We start from the raw sequence: 22,260 nt of genomic DNA, 5'->3' as shown, positions 1-22,260 counted from the left end.
AGTCCAGTACCGGTACCCTGGTGAATCCAACACCAGGAGCAGTTTCTACTGCTTGTTTGCTACGCAATCACAGTATATAAGTTATAGGGCGTCACTCTCGACAACGTGGTTTATGATATCTCCGCGCTAGAGTTCGCGTCCGGCCTATCATACGTGGCAGTTTCCAGGGTCAAGACCTTAGATGGCCTAATATTTGAGTCGCCGTTTGATCGGAGCAGGATATACCGCGAAGTACCGGTATAGAGCATACAATTAAAGATAGCGGACTACGAGGTAAGGAAGTTACAGCTATTAGATCCACAGGAAGAGGAGGTTGACTCGAGCGATATGAGGGGGTATATAACTGATAGCTCTGTTGTATAGATGTAAGATTTAGTTGTGTAGGTTTAGCCATCGTTATAAGAAAAGATCTCTAGAGCATCGGAGTTATTGGCCTCCGGATAGGATATTGTCACTTCGCTTGCTCTCTATGTTATCCAAATAAGCCAACTGTCGCGCCCTAAATTGCTGGCGTCGCTTCGTTCGTCAGTCGCGTGGCCCTTCGCTACGCTACGGGACGCTTCCTTCCTCTCTCTCGCTCCTGGCAATTTTAATTACTGTATAGCTGACCCACGTTTATAATTACTGTATCGCTGACCAACACGAGTCTTGTCACGGAGGAAAAGATTCTTCAGCGCGTATGAGACCAGCAGGCCAGCATTGCGGGACGCGAAAAAAGAATAAGCGGAATGAGCTAATGAACCAAGTTATCTATCTGCTTCCGAGCTGTCGAAATGCGATAATAAACGGTCAGAATACTCTTCGGGATGAAATTCTTATAAAATCCCTCGCCGTTTGCCAGCACTTATTCCCACCATTCTCGCCTCAGATTCTTCAGCCAGGCCCTGCGCACCGTGACGCCGTGTTCGAACGATTGCGCCGCGACGTGTCTGGCCTCTTCGGGGATGGGCCAGGCGCGGTAGAAGTCGTGTGCGGGATTGCACTGGCGCTCGACCATGGTCTGACGGTCTTCCGCGTCCCTGAGCAGCGCCAGGCACTCGGCACACCAGTTGACGTTGTTGCAGCACACCTCGCACACGTGCAGCTCCGAGACCTCGCCGATGCTCCTCTTGCAGTTGCTACAGGCGTACGAGGCCGACACGTGCTCAATTGTCAGCCGCAGCTCGCGAGCTTCTTTTCCGGGCTCTGCTTCCTCGGCTTCCTTCGTTGTTGCCGTCTCAGGCCCTGCAGCCTCTCCAGCTCTTGCGGTCTCTACAGCCTCTGCAGCCTCTGCAGCCTCTGCAGCCTCTGCAGCCTCTGCAGCCTCTGCAGCCTTTGCAGCCTCTGCAGCCTCTGCAGCCTCTGCAGCCTCTGCAACCTCTCCAGCATCTGCCTGCTCCTCGATTTTGTTCTGGCTTGCCTTTGCTTCGGCCTCGACAGACTGGAACAGGATGGCCAAGATGGCGCCCGCGTTGGTCCTGTCACCGGCATGAAAGAGGGACACTGCCAGGCTGGATATTCCAGCCGTATCATTAGTCGGATCGTCGTCGTCTATCGTGTTCATCTCGTCGAGGAGACGTGTCCTGAAGCATTTTCGCCACTTGGACTCTTCGGCGCGCTTGTGATCGCGCAGCCACCGTCCCCACAGCATTGCCGGGTAGTCGGCCCGGAAGAGATCGAAGCCCTCATAGTCGTCGCCAAAGCCCGTCGGCGCGTCGATGGCTAGCTGTTTCAGCTTGTCGGCGCCGGGTGGGCGCGTCTTGGGGTCGCTGGCCCACGCCGCGACGGCCGTGTCGAAGTAAAGCTGTGCCAGAAGGTTTCGCGCGTCCTTGCGCTCTACTGCGAACGAGATCTGGAAGCTCTCATCCTTCTGCAAGAGCCGCTTGAGGAACTTCTCGAGAAGCTCTATCGCCTGTTCCTCGAGACCGTAATACGTGTACTTGAAACGGCCCATCTTGTACGGCAGCCAAACCTTGATCCACTCGCGATCGTCCTCGTCAACAATCGTTAGGGCCTCGTCGAGTGAGTCGAGGACGAACTGCGGCCTGCCTTCCTTGGCGCATCCCCAGCCAATGTCGGCGAAGATGTCCTCGCCATACACGAAGAGACGGGTCAGCAGCAGGATGTCAGTGCCGGTCCCGGACTCGATGGACCACGAGGTCATATAATCGAGAGTGGCGGCCATCTCAGCCGAATTTTCGTGACTGTGCAATTCAGCCAGGTACGTGGTTGAAGCCAAGATGCACGAGTCATCCGCCTTGAATCCTGCTTTGGCCGCCTCGAAGGCATCGTCGGTGAGACCAAGTTCATTGGCCCACTCGGTGATTCTCGGGTAAAGGTACCCCAAGATCCAAGGCATGGACGCTGGAAGCGCGCCGATGGCCTTTTTCTGCCAAGAGATGGCGTCGCCGAACTGGCCTTGCTCGCCAGCGCAGCGCGCGAGCCCTTCAATTGCCACCCAGGCCTCTGGGTACAGTTCAATGGCGCTGTGGTAGTGCGCAACGGCACCCTCGTAGTTCATACCCATCATTAGAGACCACCCGAGCAGCGTATGCCAGTGGACATCGTGCTCGAGTCCGGCGTAGGTCGCCATTTGTTCGAGGCGCTCTGGTGTCAGCGATTCCAAGTCGCCGACGAGGTTAACCTGCTCGGGAGGTGGCTGGCCCCCTTCCATCTGATGATTGAGCACAAAATTGGTCAGTAAACTACTACAACCGGGACGTCTTGGAAGGCGACGACAAAATAGGTTGTAGTTCCAGCGGAGTGCTTACCCAGGTCAGCCAGCCGTGTACCAGCCAGGCGGGAAGCTCTCCCTTGTCAAAATACGTAGGGCTGTCAAAGCTTGGGCGAGATAGCCACAGCTTCGACGCAGTCAACATGGCGGGCTGAATAAAGTCCTTCAGAGATCGGGACGCGCCCAGCATCCAGGCAATGGCGTCGTCGTCACAGTTTGTGTGATGGCGAAACGACTCGATGCTTCCTAGCCACGATTGGACAAGCTTCAAGTACTTGTCGGTTGCTGCCCAAAGCCTCCACAGCTCGCTGCTGGAGCTGTGGAACTCGTCGTACTGGGTCACAGACCTGATCAGGCATTCGGTTCCCTTGCTCGTCCCAAAAAGCCAGTGGAGGCCCTCGATGATTTGTCCCGCCTTCTCCGGCGGCACTGTGGCGGGATCGACGCCCTCGAGATGGAATGGCAGATGGCAGAGCGGATAGTCGCAAAGGAACCGCCAATCGTCCTTCAAAGAAAGCTCGAGCTGGAATATCTCAAGGCAGGTAATTGTGATATCAGCGTGCACATCGTCAACACCCGGGATGATAGAAAGCGGTGGACTTTTCCTCGTCAATGCACTACCTTCGCGGACGAGAAAGTCCCGGATACGTGTGTGGCAGAAAGCAACCTTGGTGCGCTGTTTGTTTGCGTCTGCCGACAAGTGGGAGAGCAAGTCCTCGACATCTGCGTCGGGCACGTCGCCGCCTCCTATCGACTCAAGGTTTGGGAGTGAATCGGTTCGTCCTGTTCGGGTAACGGAACTGGACGATGTGCTGAAAATGTCGTCATCGTCGTCAGAGCCAACCTCGGTGTCGCTGGTCCCGTTGTTATCCTCATCGCTGTCGTAGGAAAAGTCAAAGTCCTTGTCCCCGTCTGCCTGGGAATCTGCGCCGCCAGAGCTAGACTCTAGCCCCTCCTGATTCTCCCCGCCTTTAGTCTCACCGTCGACCTCGGTTTCGCTGCCGTTCGTTTGCATTTCATCTGGATCAAGGTCGTTGGGGAATTTCAGCTCGAAAACAGACGAAAGTTTTCCGCGCGTGTGTTTCCAGAGGAAGTAATTAGGCTTCCGGGCTGGCAGGCTCGTAACGAGGTCCAATTCTCCAAACAAAAGGGGCCGCCGCGCATGGGCCATGAACATTAGCATCTTTCGAAGCACGTGCTGGTCCAGCTCTTCGTCTTTAGCGAGCCGGTCGAAGACGGACCAGATCATTTTGTCGAGCGTCGACGGGGGGTTTGCCAGAATGGCTTCGACCTGGGGCAGATCCTTGTTCATCAGGCCGTCCAGGAGCAGTTTGGCCCACAGGAATACCCCGTCGGCACCTTCGGAAACCTTCTTCATGATCTTGCTCCCCACCTGATTGGCCTTTTTCAGGCCGCCATTCTTTATCTTGCGCATTTCTCGAAGAATTTGAAGCTCCTCGAGGCGTTTCCGGATGTAGCTGTCGATGTCTTGACGATTCTTGCTGGAGGATACTTCGATAAAGAAGGTCTTCTCCAGCCGCTTGAAGTCCATGTCGCTCCGAAGAGAACCCCGGCCGATAATGGCCAAGTATATGCCGTTGCCTCCTCTTGGCGTCTGCGATGATACCAGGTCGTGCATAAGCCCAAGAATGGTGTACCTTGTCTCAGCGGTGGCCTCATCCAGGCCATCGATGACGATCGTGACGGCACGCTGGTTCTGTGCGCCGTCGGGATTATAGTAGTAGCTGAGAAACAGACTCTCCCACGTCAAATCCGGCGTGATGGTTCGGGACCGCTGACGACAGACAAGCATGGCGTGCTTCCGGAAAGCCAGGTCCTGTGTAGCTATCTGCCAGGCCAGAGTCTTCAAGATGATATTGGCGTCGCGCAGGGTCTCGCTATTCTCCTTGACAAAGAAGTAGGCCACCGCATCGTGTCCGCCCTCGCGCTCGCTCTTCTCACGCAGTAGCTGCGTCAACCGCGTGGATAGGAAACTCTTTCCGGAGCCCGGTCCGCCAAAAATCCAAAGGATTGTAGCTTCACGGCGCATCCAGGGGCTGAAAAACGGCTCCGTCTCCAGCCAGGCGCCCGTGCCCTTGAGGAGCGATCGCTCATTCCTGATGAGTATTTCCTCGACATCAGCGTGCGCTGGAGGGCTGCATAGCGTGTTTCTCAGCCGGTTCTCGTCCTCGGCCTGGGATTTCTTGTCCTTTTCGTCCTCGAGAGTGTCGAGGACTCTGTTTACGGTATCGTTTGTAGCCTTGGACAGGTCCTCGGTCCTCTGCGCTGTTGCGTAGGTGACTCCGAGCACGTACCTCTGTTCGCTGCCCAGCAGCTTGTTCAGGTCGTCGATCAGCTTCTTTGTGGCCGCATCCTTGCCCAAGAAGGTCACACGCAGGTACTCTCGAAAGCGGCGTTCGCGGATGAGTCTCTGAGAGCGGCCGATAACTTTGAGGATGACGGCCAGAATGGCAACAATCTTGCGGCGCAGAACGTGGTCGAGGCGAGTCTCTACATATTGACCTAAGCGTTCCGAAAACTCCTGCAGCTCACGGAACAGCTGCTCTACCCAGTCGTATGCGTTGCTGACGTCGTCGCAAGCCTTTAAGAGATGGACAACGGCGCCCAAGACGGCGCTAGAGGCAGTGCCGTAGTCGGCGACCGAGGCAGGCGTCGTAGCGATGCTGGCTATGGCCGAGATGGGTGCGACGAAGCTCTTCAGCGTCGACATCAGTCGCTCGTTCTTGTGGCGGTAGGCAGAGAAGGCAGCGTCCGATGCCTCGATGTGCTCGGCCACGTCGTCGACGCTCTTGATCTCGGCCAGCGCCTGGATTTCGGCAGGAGAGAGCGTCTTTTGCGTATCGCGCGTGTACTCGGCGACGGCATCCTGCCTATGGCGCGGCTAATCAGTTCTATCCACGTCTCGTCTCTCTCTTCTCTTCTCTTCTCTTCTTCTCCCTTTTGCGGGATGCTCGGGCTGCGAGGAGCCGTCGTCGAGCACATACCACATTTGGGCGAGTTCATCCCCGCTTTGATCCATCTCCCGATCCATCTTGACCTCGCTGTCGAATCGGACGATGTTATCTGCACTCTAACCACAGCCAAGCGTGGGAGAAGGCTGGTGCAGGTGCAAAGGACGAAACTGAGGGCCGCTGTCTGGCGCTGCCAGCCTGATGCTGTAATTAGTTGCCTTAGGTAGGTGAGGTAAGCGGCCGTCCCATCGCTTGCATTACCTGATCCTTCTGTCGAGTTCTGCTGACGGCCGTCTGCCTGATCGTGCCCCCGCCACTGCGCTGTTATTGGCTGCGATGCATTTCATGCGACGCCAGCACTAAATAGGCCTGGGACGAGTGCTGTGGACCAAAATCACATCCTCCAGCGCTGAAGAAGTGGTGCCATCTTGGGCTGCATTCCGGTTGCGGTGAGCTGATCAAGAACGCCCGCAACGGGAAAATGACGACGACTTGGTACTTGAAGCATAAAATCTGCTTCAATACGGATAAGTGGTGGCAAGTGCGCATTGCACAGTGAACAAGTGAACAGGACAGCCTACAACACTGTGAGCACGAACCACAGTCAACAACACTGTGAGCACGAACCACAGCCAACAACACTGTGAGCACGAACCACAGTCAACAACACTGTGAGCACGAACCACAGCCAACAACACTGTGAGCACGAACCACAGTCTTTGCACTGTAAGCACAGCCACAGTCTTTGCACTGTGAGCACGAACCACAGTCTTCGCACCCGACCTTACCCTTTTAGGCCACGGCCCCCAAACCCTAAAGGTATGGAAGGTACACACGGCATGGTGGGCAAGGCCGCATGAGGCTCCGGTGCGATGAGTTCTTCGTCTTCCTTTGTCTCTCGGCTTCTCCGCCTCTCTCTCCTGCTTAGTCACCGAATCTGCATTGTGTTTCAGTTGCCATTCCATTTACGGAGTAATCATGTGTGGTACAGCACCAAAGCTTTGAGCCAAGGCAACAGGCGGGCAGGCTGGCAGGCATCAGTTTCACAGCGGAGCAACTGTTAGGCGCTAATTTGAGCCTAGTGGAGTCTGAGGCTAACTCCATCTTTTTGGGCCGCAAAATGGCGACGGCGATTCCTGATCTCTCATTGGAACAGCGCTCAAAAAAACTGCCATGCCCAAAGCAGTCGTCGGACTTCTCAGGCGGGACAGGCCCTATACCTGGTGCCATCTGGTCGGGCTGTTTGCTGTGCGCGACTGCTTGTCCAGCCAGGTCATAAACCGCGCCCTGGGACCCTCTTGAGTGGCCCTCGCAAGCCGGAAAAGCCGGCCGCAGAGCCCATTCGGCAAGCACACGTGGTCTGCACCTCTGCAACCCAACCGGCCGGTTCGCAATGGCGACAGACACGATATCGCGACTGCTCGTTGCTGGCAATTGCCGAACGGGAATTGCGCCCTGAACAGCGTTCTGCAAAAAAAAAAAAAAAAAAAACGAAGAGAGGAAACGGGGAAAGGTTCTTATAAGGGGATGGAATATCCGTCTCTCGAATTCAAAATGTTTGTACATGCCTTAGCAACCACCTACCACTCACCAAGCTTCCAAATCTTGGACACCTTCGCCGAGAACTTGGGCTTCCTTGTGACTGCATTTCCAAGACCAAACCCACACTTTCTTCCATCAACCCGTTCCAGCCATTAAAACAACATAGAAAGAGGCAGCCATGGCTTCCGACCAACCGATCAAACACGTCTACATCGCCGTGGTGGGCGTTGCTGGTGCAGGCAAGACCTCTCTCATCTCGACTTGCACTGGAATCCACGAACAAACAAGCCACAGTGTGGTGGATGCCTGTACGTCAAAACAATCATATCGCATCGCCTGAATCATCTTCCCTCCTTCCCTAGGCGCGCAAAGCAGCTAACCTAGATCCTTTGCGCAGCCCAAGACATCTCCTTCACATACGATGACGCTACCCGTGTGCACCTCGTCGAAATCCCCGGCTTTGGCGATGCCGACACGGACGCGCTCAACGAGCTGAACGTGCGCCTCATCGACAACTTTGTCAACCAGGGCATCACCTTCAGCGGCATCATCTTCCTCCACCCCATATCAGACGAGCAGACGACGAGGCTAGCGCTGAGAAACCTCGAGCTGCTCAAAGAGCTGTGCGGGGCCGAAGCAGAGGCCAGCAGCTCCGCCGTCATCGCCACGTCCATGTGGTCCAAGGTGGCGCCGGAAGAGGGCGAGCGCCGCGAGAAGGGCCTGGCCGAGGCGGAGGGGATCTTCAGCCACCTGCACAAGGAGGGCAGCAAGGTGCTGCGCTACCAAGACACAAGGGAGTCGGCCCTGGACATTCTCTCTCATGTGCTCTCCAAGGGCGTACCACCACCCTCGCCCACGCTCTACACCGAGACCGACAACGACACCATGCAGCCCGAAGAGATGCAAACCGACGGCCCCCACACCGACGCCATGCAAGGCGACCCGATGCAGACAGACGCGGCCGACAGCGACGCCGACGCCGACGCCGACGTCGACGTCGACGCCGACACCGACACCGTCGTGACACAGATCGACACAACGGAGCACGACATGACGAGCCCCGACGACGATACTGCCGAGCACGACACGATCCAAACCGACACCTCCGCACGCCACAGCCAACCGCAACCGACAACCGCCGACAAGGGCAGCCAGACGGAGCAGCCCACCTCCGACGCCAAAAGCCAGCTGGACGCCGAGATCGCCTTCGCGCGCGAGCGCAACCTGGCCCGCCTGGCCGACATGTACCGGCACATGGAGCAGGCGCTAGCCGAGCACGACAGCCACGTGGAAGTGGTCTTCCGCGGCGAGATCGCCACCCTCCAGTCCCGCATCGCCGAGGGCGTCGCCGCGCACGAGCAGCTGGCGCACGAGCTGCACGCCACAGCGGCCCAGAAAGACGCCGAGCTCGCGGCGCTCCGCACGTCGCTGCACGACGCGCACGCCGCCGCATCCGCGGCAGCATCCGCGGCCGACGCCGCACTGGCGCAGCAGCACGCGGCCGCCGCGCAGCAGAGAGCCGAGCACGAAGCGCGCGTGCAGTCGGTGCTCGAGGACGCAGAGGCGCGCGTGCGCGCGGCGGACGCGGCGCGCGCGACAGAGGTCCAGCAGCTGCAGGCCGAGTTCGAGCGCGAGCGCCTGCAGAACATGCGCGCCGTCAAGGCGGAGCTGGCGCGCATGGCGGACCGCGAGCAGGAGGCGCGCGAGCGCGCGCGCCGCGCCGAGATGGCGGCCGCGCAGGCGCAGGTGCAGCTGCAGCAGGCGCGGAGGAGCGAGTCGCCGGCCCCGAGGCAGCCGGCGGCGCTGCAGTCGTGGGCTGTGGCGCGGCTGTGGGGGGTCGGGCAGACGCGGTCGAGGTGAGATACAGCCTGCTTTTGTTTTTCCCCTTCGGTGGTGTCGTTCGGCCTGCCTCCCCTTGCGCGCGGACTCGTAGAGTTGGCTGGTTTGGGACGAGCGAGCGAGAGATACAACGACCTCTGTCTGACCACTGATCCGACCGGACAGGGTCGCCGCGAGATCGCCTTGACCGTCTCCCATCTCAACTTGTCGGTGCGATGCACCAAGGAGTCGCTCGCTTCGCTGGGGAGGCAACCAGCCGTGTTGGGTGGAGCTCAAAAACTGATTCTTGTTGTTGCTAGCCATAGCCATAGTAATACCTGGTAGCTGTTCCGCAGGCGAACAGTTGCCCACTTCCACTCGCTAACACATATAAACGTTTCCTTTGTTGCCGGGAGGGTTTCCTTTGTTGCGGGGGAGGCCTGGGGGGGTTGGGGGGTTGCATTATTCGGGGATCTATCATAGCATGCGATTGGGAATGGAGGATGGGATTGATATCGTTATCGCGTATGATTATTTTGCTTTGTCGTTGGATATCATATGATTGTTAAAATTTATAAAGCATGTGAGACTGTGCGTGCCACCTATTGCTGTTGCTTGGCGGTGGACCTTTGTTTCTGGTTTTGGATCAGTCGTAGAATACACGCATTCCTCTTGCCCCTATTATTTTCCATTACTGTTCATGAATCCCATGTTGTATCAAGCACGTATTATGCACAAGTCATGAGCTTCCAATACATCCACACTTCCGTCCTAGCCGCTGACGGACAGGGGTTTTCTTCAGTAAGTACTCCGCCGCAAACCGTTGAGGACTCCATTCCGGGCGCCCCTCTAGTTTCCGTCGGGCCGTAAGCAGTGACAAGGGTGTCTTGGCAAGTCGTCTCCAGGACCTGGGAGCTAGCTGCTCATCATACCATCCGAGGCTAGACTCCTACAGGCGCCTCGGAAGCACCACGGCGCTAGTGGAATGTCGGTAGATATTATCCGGAACTCGTGACAGTTATACCGGAACTCGTGACAGCCACCGATTCGAGACAAAATGACCCTCAAGCAAGTATTCAGAAATAGAAGAGTCAAGATTATCTATCCTAGACCAGGGTCACTATCCTAAACTGTTTAATCATGTCGAGCATTGCCCTAGAATCCCCACGAAACTTACCTGCCCGTCTACGGCCCTCAGGTGTGGCGGTCCTGCTTAATGAGGTCGGCGGCCTTCTCGGCCACAGCATACACGACGCTCTGGATGTTACCCGAGGGCTCCAGAGGGAAGATGGCGGCGTCGACGACGCGCAGGCGGCGGGTGCCGTAGACGCGCAGGCGGTCGTCAACAACGCCGCCCTTGTCGCGGGGTAGCATGGCGCAGCTGCCCGAGACGTGGAAGACGGAGATCTGGCGCTGGCGCACGACCTCCTTGGCAGCGTCGAGGCCGTCGGCGACAATGTCGGGCACGCGCTTGCCGCCAGCCTTGAACAGGCTGCCCAGCGGCGACGCCGGCGCCACCAGCCGCTCGACGAACTGCACGGCGCGGCCCAGCAGCTCGAGGTCCAGCGCGTGCGAGTTGTACTTGGGGTCCCACACGGGCAGCGCGGCGACGTCGGCGCTCGCCGCGTGCACGCTGCCGCGCGAGAAGGGGTGGTTGAGGATGGCCATGACGGTCAGGTAGTTCTCGGGCCGCGTCGGCGTCAGGTACGTAGCCATGGAGTCCGGGCGGTCGGGGATGGAGATCTGCGACGGGAAGAGCAGGTACTGGTGCGCGGGCTCGGCGCCCGTCCGCAGCAGCGACGCCACGGCCCGGCGGCCCGGCGAGTCGAGCGTGCCGGCGTTGGCCACGAACAGGGCCTCGGCGGCGTCGGGCGACAGCGCGCCCGACCCGTCGACGACGGGCGTGTAGGCGACGCTGATGTTGCTCTGGCCTAGCGGTCCCGCGCCCGCGCCGCCCGCCTGGTACATGCCGATCAGGGCCTGCAGCACGTCGGGGTCGCGCAGCACGTCGGCCGACGCCACGCCGTCGACGACCTCGAAGCTCTGGCACACGATGGCGTGGTCCTGCAGGCCCTCGCCGACGTTGGCGTTGTCGACCACGACGGGGATGCCGTGCTTCCGCAGCAGGTCCCGGCCGCCGACGCCCGACAGCTCAAGGATCTGTGGCGAGTGCAGCGCGCCCGCCGCCAGGATCACCTCCTGGCTGGCCAGCACCTGCTTCTTTTCGCCGCCCTTGGTGACGATCTCGACGCCCGTCGCCACGGCCTCGCCGCCGCCCTCGGCCGTCGTGTCGAAGATGACCTTGCTAACGACCGTCTCGGTCAGCACGACCAGGTTGGGCCTCGCGGCCACGGCGTCGTCGTAGTAGGCCGTCGCGGCGTAGCTCCTCGTCTTGTTGGCCGGGTCGATGGAGGCCGGCTGCTGGAACCCGCCGAGGGCTTTGCCGGCGCGGGGATCCGTGTCGACCTTGAGGCCCTGCTCCTCAAAGGCGTCGATCCAGGCCTTGTTCGAGGGGCCGTAGCCCTCGCTGAAGGAGACATGGACGGGCCCGTCGCCCTCTGCCAAGCTCTCGTCGTGATAGGTCAGTCCTAGAACATCCCGAGCCGGCTGGGGCGGCGAGTGGACCGTTGCAAACTTTTGCAGATAGGGGGCCAACGAGTCGTAGTCCCACCCCGAGTTGCCCAGAGAGCCCCATGCATCGATGATTCCCTTGGACGGGTACAGCAGCATCATGAAGTTGAGCCCCGAGCTGCCGCCGAGCATCTTGCCGCGGCTTTGGTTGATGTACCGGTTGTTGAGGCCAGGCTGCAGCGGGCATTGGTCAGCCAGCAGTTACACAAAGGGGGTCGGGGATCAGCATGCACCCGAGCCGGTGAGCGAACCAAGCCAGTGAGCGGGCGGTTGGTTACTACCGTAATCATATAAGATGCAACTCACCTGGGGGACAGAGGTGAGGTTCCAATCATATTCCTCCTTGCCGTAGACGGCTGCCACTAGTCCGGGTGTTAGGATGAGCGGGTCGGTGCGGTGGTCGGAGCCGGCCTCGACCACGAGCACCCGAACACTGCCGTCCTCGGTCAGGCGGTTAGCAACCACTAGGCCGGCCGTGCCACCGCCGATGACGATGTAGTCGAACGGCCCGGCAGCTGCTTCGGGCGTCGGCGCTGTGGCGGCCATGATGATCCGCGCCTGTCTATCGTTTCTCTAGTCTGTTAGTTTACCGAGGGCGGAGAGAGGGCGGGTGTCACGAATTCAGATAATTATGTGGGGGGTTAATTATGCCACTGGTGGGCGCAGATGCGGCAACGGGCAGAAGAGAGACGGGAATACCTGCCGTGCCTTGAGGTCCCGCGGTAAGCACAACGCGTATTTGAACAGGAGTGATTCCCCCACCGCCGCCGTACCCGTCCCGCGAAACCCCTCGGCTGGTGGACCCGCGCAGATCGGAGGCACAGCGACAAGGTGCTGACACCACAGACCACACGTACTAACAGGCACAGGACACTAGTAGCTTCCCGTTGCGCGTTGGCACTAGGGGTGACACTAGAGTAGGGGCGGCGCACTTGGGGGCACACTAGGTGAAGATGCGGGCAGGCTAACATCAATTCGGATTCGCTCTCGTCAGGAAAGGGATAAGAGCGGAGCCAGAAAGGAAAGTGAGAGGGTATTTTGACGAGGGGAAATGAGAGAATCCAGACTCAGTCCATAATGAAGAATGCACGATGCAATATTCACAATTCACTCGAGACCCGTAAAAAGACTCAACTCCGGAGACTGGCGACAAGATGGATGCCCTGGCAGGCGCAACTGTCACCTGCGGGCAACTGTGCACAGCAGTCAATCCGAAACGTGCTTCCTGGTTCAGTGGTTGTTTGCGTAGTGCATCAAAAATACCACGTCGTAATTTCATGTCTGTTTAGGTTATTTAGGTTAGAGCTCCGTCACTTGACTAAGCTCCCTAAACGGCCTGTTAATCCGCGATCCCCGGTTCCAACTTCCCGCTCAGTTTGAACCCAAGTGGGGTTCTGTGTCCGTCCAGTCTCGGACGATCAGCGATGGGAGAAGACGAGCTCCCGTCGATTGGCGCTGGGGAAAACCGGCCCGTCCGGTACTTGATATGCCCTAAAAATGGCGCGAAGGGTGGCGTGGTTTAGGGGGCACGCCTCCCCACGGCTGGCCCCCAATGCAACGTGAAGCCTGAAGTGGTGACGATAACGAGAGGGAGACGAGCCGCTTCTGGCGCCTCGGCATAATTATCTCTCGGTGTATACCTGGTCTTCGGGAGCTTCTCTTGTCCAGGCAGGTCTGGAATCTGCATACATATATTGGTCAACCTGGAACCATGCTTTGCATTCAGGTGCGTCCATGGTTGGCACTCTTCACTTTCCAGCACGCAGAGTGGTCTGCATCCTGCGAGTCAATCAGTTGGGGGCACAAGTTGCATTGAAGGAGGAAATATTTCGTCCTGCTGCAGGTTCGCTCTCGGCAGCAACATTTGTCCCTTTTTGCATGTGGGCCCCGCCCCTCTTGTTTATGAAGATCGCTCATACTATTCCACACCGAGCCTACAATGCAAGGTTTAATCCGCGGATAGAAAAGAAAATTTTGAGCCTGGCGGCGGCAGTTGGCCGTCGCGGAGCGGATCCGGGCGGGGAGCTGGAAACATCCTCCACTCCAGTCCTGGAGCCTCCACTCCAGTGCTGGAGCGGTTCAACGGCGCTGCAGCCGACCCCTCCCACTTTCCAGGTGGCGCATGAGTTGAGCACCGAGTTTGGCAAGTCCCGAAACCGGAATTTGGAAGGCTTATTATCTGTCCCAAAAAAAAAAGGGGGGGGGGGGATGGTTCATCGCCGCACCCGCTCCCGGCTCCACCATAGATGCCACTACACCATCGCTTGCACATCCTGTCCTGAAGAAGACGCAAGACTGATAGGTGGGGGGGGGTCCAATGTCAGCTGTTAGTAACAGCACACGTCACTAACAGCTTCCCGTCCGCAGCGCTGCAAAGACTGTTTATCGATTTGTCACGGAAGTTTCCAAGCCATTCCTTCAGTCTCGGCCTCGGAATATTATGCGGCACAGCTCCTGTGCTCACTTCCCAGGCCACCCGCCCCCCACTCTTTCCGCGTTTTCCCCAAGGGCTACAACGCTGCCCGGGCCTTTTTCGGGATTAGCTAGCCTGGTTCCCAAGGACACCTCCCCCTGGGCAACCAGACCAGAGCCATAAAGGTGCGGGGAGAGATCGGCGCAATCCTGCCTCTACCGGGCCACGATCTACCACTTTGTCCCACTTTGTCCGAGCTACTCCGTAGCCCTGCAACGTAAACTGTCGCGCTCTCGACTGCAATTCCATCGACGAGTTTTTTTGGGTTTTCCTTTTTTTCCTTCTTTTGCTTTCATTTTCCATGGTCGCCGGTTCCGAATACTTCTCGACGGTTTCCCGCTCCCAACAGGCAACGGGTTCGCCTGGAACTCGAGGTCCTCCAATGCCAACCCGCCGGGTTTCTTCGACAGAGGTCCGGGTACCAGCCTGCGAGTCATCAAAGGAACAAAGGTAGCAGCTGCCCTTGTTCGGCCTCATCGGCCGTACGCACTCAACAATACTCCTTGTGCTATAGCGGCCGTGGTCCGTCTTTGTTTTTGTCGTCATCGCTTCACTTGCTTCGATACTATCTGCTCCCTCTCGCTCGCTCGACCCGTCTTTGGAACCGGAACTGCCACCGGCCCAGGCCCAGGCACAGGCACCGGCCCAGGCCCAGGCCCAGGCCCAGGCCCAGGCACAGGCACAGGCACAGGCACAGGCACAGGCGCAGACACTGCACGCTTTGCACAGACTCTGCAGCCTTCAGGAACAGGCTAGCAAGGTTAACACACGTTCGCCATGGCGCTCGACTACGTCCCCATGGACATGCTCCCAATCATCAAGACGCACCTGATCATCAACGCCGTTGTCACCTTTCTAGCGGTTCTCGTTGTTGGACTGAGGGTAGCCTCTCGCCTCTCCTCTGGGGCTGGACTGTGGTGGGATGACTACTTGATCCTCTGCTCCCTGCCTCCGGGCATTGGGATGCTCACGATCCAGGGCTTGTGTAAGCCTCGACTCTTCCAGTGCCGGAACAACCAGTGTATATGTGCTGGGCTAACAGACGTCTCGGTCAACAGGGGCTCCCATGGGCGCAGGCTACGACTTCGGCCCCGACTTTCCCCTCATCAACTTCCTGAACATCCTCAAGTTGCTTGTGTCGTACGAGCTCATATTCTCCATCACCATCAGCTTCGTGAAGCTGAGCGTCTTGATGTTCTACCTCCGCGTCTTTGTCAACAAGGGCCTGCGGACTGCTGTTAAAGTTGTCATGGCTCTCGTCATTTCGTGGAGTCTGGGCAACATCCTGCAGATCTTCCTGCTCTGCCGTCCCTTTGCTGCATCGTACGACCCCTTTACCAAGGGTGAATGCGGCAGTCAGCTGGCCTCCTTCATCGCCGTTGGCGCCTTCAACATCGCCACCGACCTGATTGTTCTATCGCTGCCAATACCCACCGTCTGGTCTCTCAAGACGAAAATCAGGGCGAAGCTCGCCTTGACGGCTGTCTTCCTCATCGGTCTCATGTGAGTTAGAACCGTCGCCCGGGTCCGAGCTAGGACACGGCAAGTTCCGCCGCAGGCCACCCGTTCTAACATGGACCTCGAACCTAGTGTCACTGTCATCTCGATTATCCGCATCTTCACCCTCACACAACTCAAGCTGGAAACAAACCTGACGGGCACGATGATCTGGCCCGACTTTCTGTCCCCGCTCGAAACGAACCTCGGCATTCTCTGCGTGAGCCTGCCCATGCTCGGCGCCCTGCGGGCGAGGTGCATGTCGCAGCGGGGGGCCTCGAAGCTGGAGCCCGACTCGGAGGCCAGCGACCGCTTCACCGAAGGCAACAGCAGAAACAAGTCCAGCCAGGCCAAGAACCGCAGCAAGCAGCGCGCTGCCGACGAGTCGTACTCGCTCGAGGACATATACGCCCCCGACACCGAGATCCACTACCAGTCCACTGTAGCGGCTCTTCCCAAGGTCGACCGCAAGACGGCCGGCAGGGACAGCGATTCCGAGACCGCCTTGGCTCCCGTGCCAGCCGCCTTGACCGAGGAGGACACGGACCCCAAGGGCATCAAGGTGCACACCAAGTGGTCCATCTCTCGCGAGTGAGGAGCAAGCATCACGTGTATTACCTAAATGGGACGAGCAGTTTAATGCTCTCTGGAACCGGGGCGTTGGGAGCGCCAAAAGAAAACGTGCATTTCAGATCCTTTTCTGTCTTTTTTATTCTCGAGCGTATATAACCACAGCATGCACGGAGTTTGGAGCCCGCGAGGGCGGGCATATGGTAGCGTAGTTTTGTAGGCACTTGATTGATACCCAAAAGCAAAACAATATAAACTTGGATAGGAACATGCATGTGTACACGAGGACCACAGCCGCCCTTGGGTGGTGGTGCCCTCCTCTCATCACTAACGACGTGATGATGCACCATTGCACGGGAAATAGTTTACCACGGGAAATAGTTTACCTGCACCACTTACAAAACCCTAAATCGTCCCTGCCCATGAATTCTTTTGCGATCGACTCTAAATTATAAGACGGGGGCTATAGGGATTTACGATACTCTGATGAATATTTCAAGGATCAAAACGAGGGGGGCCTGAAAAGTCAGGAGCTGGGTCCCTTATTAGGTCGCCGCAGTGAACTACTTACTGTAGAATAGTATATAGCGGTACTTACTGTAGAACAATATATAGTGGTACTTACTGTAGAACAATATATAGTGGTACTTACTGTAGAACAGTATATAGTGGTACTTACTGTAGAATAGTATATAGAGGTATTTTAGGTATATATGTATTTTATGTACGTGACTGTACTCCGCCTCCCTCGTAGAAGCTGTGTGCCGTCACTGCCACACAACAAGGTTACCATAAAAGACAAGTATTGCGCCCCAACCACAACATCGAAAACACACGCCTGCGTACAGCGAGGAGCAGGCAATTTCATCTTGAACCTCCCATCCGCCTACTTCGTTATCTCCATTTGATGTAATTATCGCCGGATAGAGGTTTCGCCCGGAATTATCCACCTTGCCCAGAAGGCAGCCACGCGCACGGCAGCCGTTGCTGCCATTTTCGCCTTACCGGATACCTAATCATACTTGTCTGACCGAGTTAAAACACCGCGGGCAATCACGCCGAGACTCTCGAGATCTCCTCGTCGCACGGCAGGGTTGGAATGGAAATCGGAACACGGCGTGGAATGGCTCCCAGCGACAGTCCGAGGGAAGAGGGAAATGCGCAGCAATCACCGGCCCACCAAGACGCCAAGCTGCTGGATGAAATCCGCCAGGTACAGCAGCTACTGGGTCCCGGACCTCCAATCGACCTGAGGAGGATCGAAGAGCTTGCAGAGCTTGCAGAGGAGTTCCGCCCGCAGGCAGTCGAGGCGCGGCGAAGACGGCGCGCAAGGCAGTCTGTCGGGGTCGTTGGCGGCGCCGTGGTGCTGGCGGCCGCCTGGTGGCTTCTGTTTTCTGTTGCTTGACTGGGTCGAGAATAGAGAGCCCTGGGAAGCGGGAAGTGGGACGGCAGATGGGAGTCCGGCGAATTGATTCCAACCCCGATGTTGTGCAGTATGCAGCCAGCCAGAACTTGCAGCTGTCTCTCGCGTCATGCCGAAATTCGGAGTCTCTGCCGCGGATTCTGCTAGAGGTTCGAGAACTGCACTTTCCTCTGCCTCAGGACGCAGCACACTGCCCCTCCTTCCATCCTTTCCAGAGAAAGAGGACCTGGGTCTCCGCGTTGCTTTTTGTCACCAATGACTACCGTTGGCTCCTGCCGTTCATCGGTTTGAAAGACAACGCGGCTGCCACGTCATCCCCCTGACCAGGCAGGCGCGTCCGGCAAAACCCACCTCGACCAATTTTGGGGTCTCTCGGGCGTTAATCTCCAAGTGAATTCCGCCCGGCGAAATGGAGAAGGAAAATAAAGGGAAAGAAGAATTGGATTGAACTGAGCAGTGTAAAGAAAGGCCTGGGCCCAAGTTACACACGCCTGTCGGCCCCTGGAAGCCCAAAACCTCACCGATAGTTGATCAGAATGCCCACTTAGGACCGCTAGGGCCTCACGGTATCTATCAACCCCAACCAATAGCTCCTCGTGGGTACCTTGACGGATGCTTTCAAAATGTTCTTGACCAATCCCTCGCTGCCGAGGGACCACTTTGATGGGGCTTGGCAGATCTCCGCAGCAGGCCGTGGAATTTCGAAGTGCTCTTTGCGGCTGAGACGTGCAGATAAGTCGCCTCGAATATTCCCGCTGTCTTTGTATGCAGGTGTATTCGAGGCTGTTGGTCGGGTTCGGTTTTCCTTTTCAAGCTTAGCATGTTAATCATGGTGATCCACTAGTGCGTTGGCAACCCGAGACATTGTCGTCGACCCGGTAGAGTAATAGCCTCAAGGAGCCCAACATACTCTCTAAATAGCATTTAGTTATCGTAGCTTCATGTCGTGTCAGTCAGCATACCATTAAACTCGGCAGCTTTGCCGGTGCTGGGATAAGGCAGGTATGACGAAACCAATAGGGAAATATCAGTTCTTCCGAAATACCGATTCGTATCACGCTTCGTATTGACGTGAGCTGGGACAGGACCGACCCGATTGTCTTTCGCGGTGGGAATCCCAATCCAGCTCCTATATCTCATTCAGAGGATGCTGTCGTCGGTGTTAGACCCAACCAGGAAACCCGCCGGCGCTCGGCGGCTATACCAAGACCGATTGCGTGTGCGCCGCTTAATAGTGAAACACCGAAGTGAACTCATATGGGGTTACCAGCCTTATCTCCATAGTACTTGGCAACAGGTGTCTGTGTCATCTAGTGGCGTAGCAACAATGGGCCATAGAACCGAAGCTTGCCAGCGTTAACATAGACCCAATATTGCCTTGAGGAGGTCCAATCTTACCTAGCCCTTAAGAAAAACGGAAGAGATGAGGCTCTATTTGTCTGACACGACTCTGTGGGTCTACAGTCGAACTAGCATGGGTGCTCGGTTGCTCAGGGCATATCTTGAGCAAACAGTGAACATCCTGACACTAGGATACATAGTCCATGCCCACACCCCAAGTGAAAGTTGTTTCGGCTAGTTGAACGCCAGACACTACAAAGCAGGAGAATACTCTTAGTGTTACAAGGGCGGTTCTAAATGCTTGACCTTTGCCGCCGTACCCAACTTGAACAGCTATTCGGCTTACAAGTTATTAACTCCCTTTCATGATTCACAGAGACATCAATTCTTGCATTGACACGTATGTTTTGCATAAATTTCCTAAATCAGCCCCCTATACGACAGGACGTGAGAAGCCTGCTATGGGCAGGTAGTCATTCGAGCAAGTTCTGAACAGGTAGGTTTTGACCATCCTCTGTGACGTTGGGAGAAAGGGGAGGAGCCTTTGGTTGGACTTCTACACAACAATCCAACCCCACAAATGCTAGTCATCCTTTTAGCTCTAGTTCCTTTGATGATATTCACGGCAAAGTCACAAGATTGGAAGAGTTTAATGGGGCTTGAAATTAAAATACTGAATTCAATACTGTCGCAGTATCTGTCCCGCACCCGCCAATAATGATTAAGGGGTCTCATCGTCAGCCGACAAAGGAGGATAGCAAAAGTAGCAAGCCAAAACACACCATGTGGTTGCTAGTCTAGAACCTAACCCCTGGGTACCCCGTTATAGCACACCCTCTGTACTCTTATCAATCTATTATATACCAGTATATCTCATATCAGTCAACGGCAAGCCGGAGCCATCTGCGGTCCCGTCTGTGCCGCGTATGCAATCTAACGCCTCATCCGCATCCAGAACGTCAGGACGACGATGGCCCAGACGTCCATATACATCCCGCCTATATTAATAGACCGAAGCGCCACCGTGAATGTGTATGTGGCCTGTACGGACTCGATGGGCACAGCCTTCAGCGGGTAGTCCCAAGTAGTATACTGCTGTCGGGATTGCTTGAGGTAGTCGTTTTTGTGGGCTTGTTCGTGGTTGTGGTTGTGGTTGCCGCTGTGTCCGTGGTCCATGTTCATATTCATGTCCGTCTTCATGTCGAGATCGATATCGGAAGGATACGGAGGTCCCAGAGGTGTAGTTTGAGCCGGGTAGCAGTGGTTTGTCTCGAAGCGGATGGCTTCGGCGTCGGGGTTGTGGACACTCGGTTTATCTCGGACAGGGAGGTCGCAGGATAGAGACGACAAGAGGTTCTGGCCGTCCCAGGTGGCGTTGGAGGGGGAGGCATTGCTCGACATTACGGCGGGAAGGGCCGTCTGAGTAAGACTGTGTTCTTTAGTTTCTCGGAAACCTCTATTGGTGTGGAAAGATGACCTAGGTAAAGCGAGTGTGAGAAGTCTGGCTAGTGGTCAATCCATCAAGGCTTGGCAGTGTTGCAGTGGGTGAGAGTGGGAATTTACCTTGACTGCTGGACAGCCTATACAAGTATCCGACTCAATCTGGAATTCGTAAACGAGGTGCGTCCTGCGCAGTGGCGAACTCTTGTCGCCTCGCGAGGCTACAAAACTTAGAGCCGCAATGGGATGCACACTGTTGTAGCTGTCGGGTGTCCAATAGTTGGAAGTTTAAAACAATGATAAGCAAATGTAGGTTCCCGGGGGAAAGGTTCCAATAGGCTAAAATTTGCCGCAGGCTAGGGGCTAGACGTCACCCATTTTGTCGCTTAACAGTTTGACGGGGTACAGCCGAGTTCTGCTCAAAATTCCAACATCAAGAGGCTTGGCCTAGCCGCCCGGCACGGCTGCCGATTGGTGCAAATCGAAATTCCAACTGCTAGCATCGATGATAAGATACCTTCAGCGCCTCGTTAACGACGAAACCTAGTCAATACAGAAATTGCCCCTCTTCCGTTCTGCGGGTAGCTGTTCAAGGTACGATGTGTACATACTACCCAAGCTAGGTATCCAGATGACGTGCATGAGACTCCGCCAAGTTCCAACATTGCATATGTATTTTGAAATGTGCCTACGCCAAGTTGTCAACGTAATACGCCTGCTTTGTGTCGGTGTGATTTCCCTCAGCCATAGACGCCCTGATAAGCTTCGAGCATAAGGCTGGGTTCAAATAGTGCTTTTTAATGCCCTGAGATCGGGTACCCTAATCTATCTTTTACACAAATGTTGCGAACTGGTGGTCGAGTACCTACCTACCCGGATACAATAATCTCAAAAAATGTATTCTTGGTATGTTGAGGTTCGGTGAAGATATGCTGTTTGAAATACAACGTTCTTTAACAAGCTATGTAGTTTGCATTGGAATCTCAAAGACTATACCACCGCCATCTTGCTCCTATCAAGATGTCTACTAATAGCAGTTTCCGCTGCAAGCTGACCTCTAATACTAAGCGAATGCTACACTCTAAGAAACACAGTTCCTTACATCTTGCGTTAAAAAAAAATACCATTTAAAGTCCGCTGCGCGATTATTGAGTGTTGGTAACTGCGTGTTGTAACCAGGCGGAGCGGAAGCAGTAGCGTAGGCGGGGAGCCAAGTGCAGGGTAGATCGTAGGGAACTGTGCCCTACGGTCCATACAACAGTGCCCTGTGTAAGGCCCTGTGTAAGGCACTGAGGGAAGCAGACTGACTACTACAGGTTTGTAGAACTCGTTACAAGCCTGCCACAGGTCTGTAGGCTCTGCTACAGGCCAGCCACTTAGACTGTGAGGACTCTGCTCAGCAGTCTACCTCGTAGGCTACAGGGAACTCTGCCCTGTAGTCAGGGTTTTCCCGCGGGGGGGGGGCAACAGAAGTGCTGAAGAAGACTGAAAGGAGTGGTATTATAAAAGGATTATAGTACAAAGAGTGGTGAGTGTAATGCTTGCTTGCTTAGAAATCTATCTAAGGGAAAGAATAGGTCTTAATATAGACCTAAGGTAGGCCTTCTAGAAGGTTCTAGAAGCCGTAACTGGCCCTGTGTTTGACAGTCTTCTAGTAGGCTCGTAGGAGGTTCGAGAAGGTGCTGTGGGGCCTGGTTAACAATTTGGGTATAGCGCCCACAACATCAACCACATCAACACAACCACATCAACACAACCACATCAACACAACTACTATAGTGCCCTACACTTTAGGGCCCCATAGCTATAGTGGCTAGTCATACTTTAACAAGGGTAAACT

The 22,260-nt window shown here is 56.1% G+C and overlaps 4 protein-coding genes across 4 annotated transcripts; 1 reads left to right on the top strand and 3 right to left on the bottom strand.

Moving 5' to 3' along the window:
• Positions 1-715: 715 nt before the first annotated feature.
• B0T26DRAFT_364061 (uncharacterized protein) lies at positions 716-6,187 on the bottom strand. Its single transcript, XM_060434621.1, has 3 exons — positions 5,719-6,187; positions 2,751-5,604; positions 716-2,653 (listed from the first exon to the last, which is right to left on the bottom strand). The coding sequence occupies exons 1-3, from the start codon at positions 5,763-5,765 to the stop codon at positions 845-847; spliced, it is 4,710 nt and encodes a 1,569-aa protein (XP_060294723.1). The 5' UTR covers positions 5,766-6,187; the 3' UTR covers positions 716-844.
• Positions 6,188-10,239: 4,052 nt separating this feature from the next.
• B0T26DRAFT_650893 (uncharacterized protein) lies at positions 10,240-12,222 on the bottom strand (the record flags this gene model as incomplete). Its single annotated transcript, XM_060438225.1, has 2 exons — positions 10,240-11,850; positions 11,983-12,222. The coding sequence occupies 2 exons, from the start codon at positions 12,220-12,222 to the stop codon at positions 10,240-10,242; spliced, it is 1,851 nt and encodes a 616-aa protein (XP_060294722.1).
• A 2,704-nt stretch (positions 12,223-14,926) lies between these two features.
• On the top strand, positions 14,927-16,241 carry B0T26DRAFT_677739 (uncharacterized protein; the record flags this gene model as incomplete). Its single annotated transcript, XM_060440139.1, has 3 exons — positions 14,927-15,134; positions 15,208-15,652; positions 15,740-16,241. The coding sequence occupies 3 exons, from the start codon at positions 14,927-14,929 to the stop codon at positions 16,239-16,241; spliced, it is 1,155 nt and encodes a 384-aa protein (XP_060294721.1).
• Positions 16,242-19,913: 3,672 nt separating this feature from the next.
• Positions 19,914-20,381, bottom strand: B0T26DRAFT_753509 (uncharacterized protein; the record flags this gene model as incomplete). The annotated part of the gene is made up of 1 exon (XM_060445695.1): positions 19,914-20,381. One exon carries the CDS (start codon positions 20,379-20,381, stop codon positions 19,914-19,916), a length of 468 nt encoding a protein of 155 aa, XP_060294720.1.
• Between the last annotated feature and the right edge of the window lie 1,879 nt (positions 20,382-22,260).

The sequence above is a fragment of the Lasiosphaeria miniovina genome, assembly GCF_030549165.1.
Source record: "Lasiosphaeria miniovina strain SMH2392-1A chromosome Unknown B0T26scaffold_5, whole genome shotgun sequence".
NCBI classification, from domain to species: domain Eukaryota; kingdom Fungi; phylum Ascomycota; class Sordariomycetes; order Sordariales; family Lasiosphaeriaceae; genus Lasiosphaeria; species Lasiosphaeria miniovina.
This window is presented reverse-complemented; position numbering and strand designations above follow the sequence as displayed.

What these genes read in the sequence shown, in the direction of transcription:
- B0T26DRAFT_364061 (XM_060434621.1), bottom strand. Translation starts at nt 5,765, where the DNA reads ATGGATCGGGAGATGGATCAAAGCGGGGATGAACTCGCCCAAATGTG. An exon ending in GATGAACTCGCCCAAATGTG is followed by an intron (nt 5,605 to 5,718) that starts GTATGTGCTCGA and finishes GCCGCGCCATAG; the next exon opens with GCAGGATGCCGTCGCCGAGT. An exon ending in TACACGGCTGGCTGACCTGG is followed by an intron (nt 2,654 to 2,750) that starts GTAAGCACTCCG and finishes CTCAATCATCAG; the next exon opens with ATGGAAGGGGGCCAGCCACC.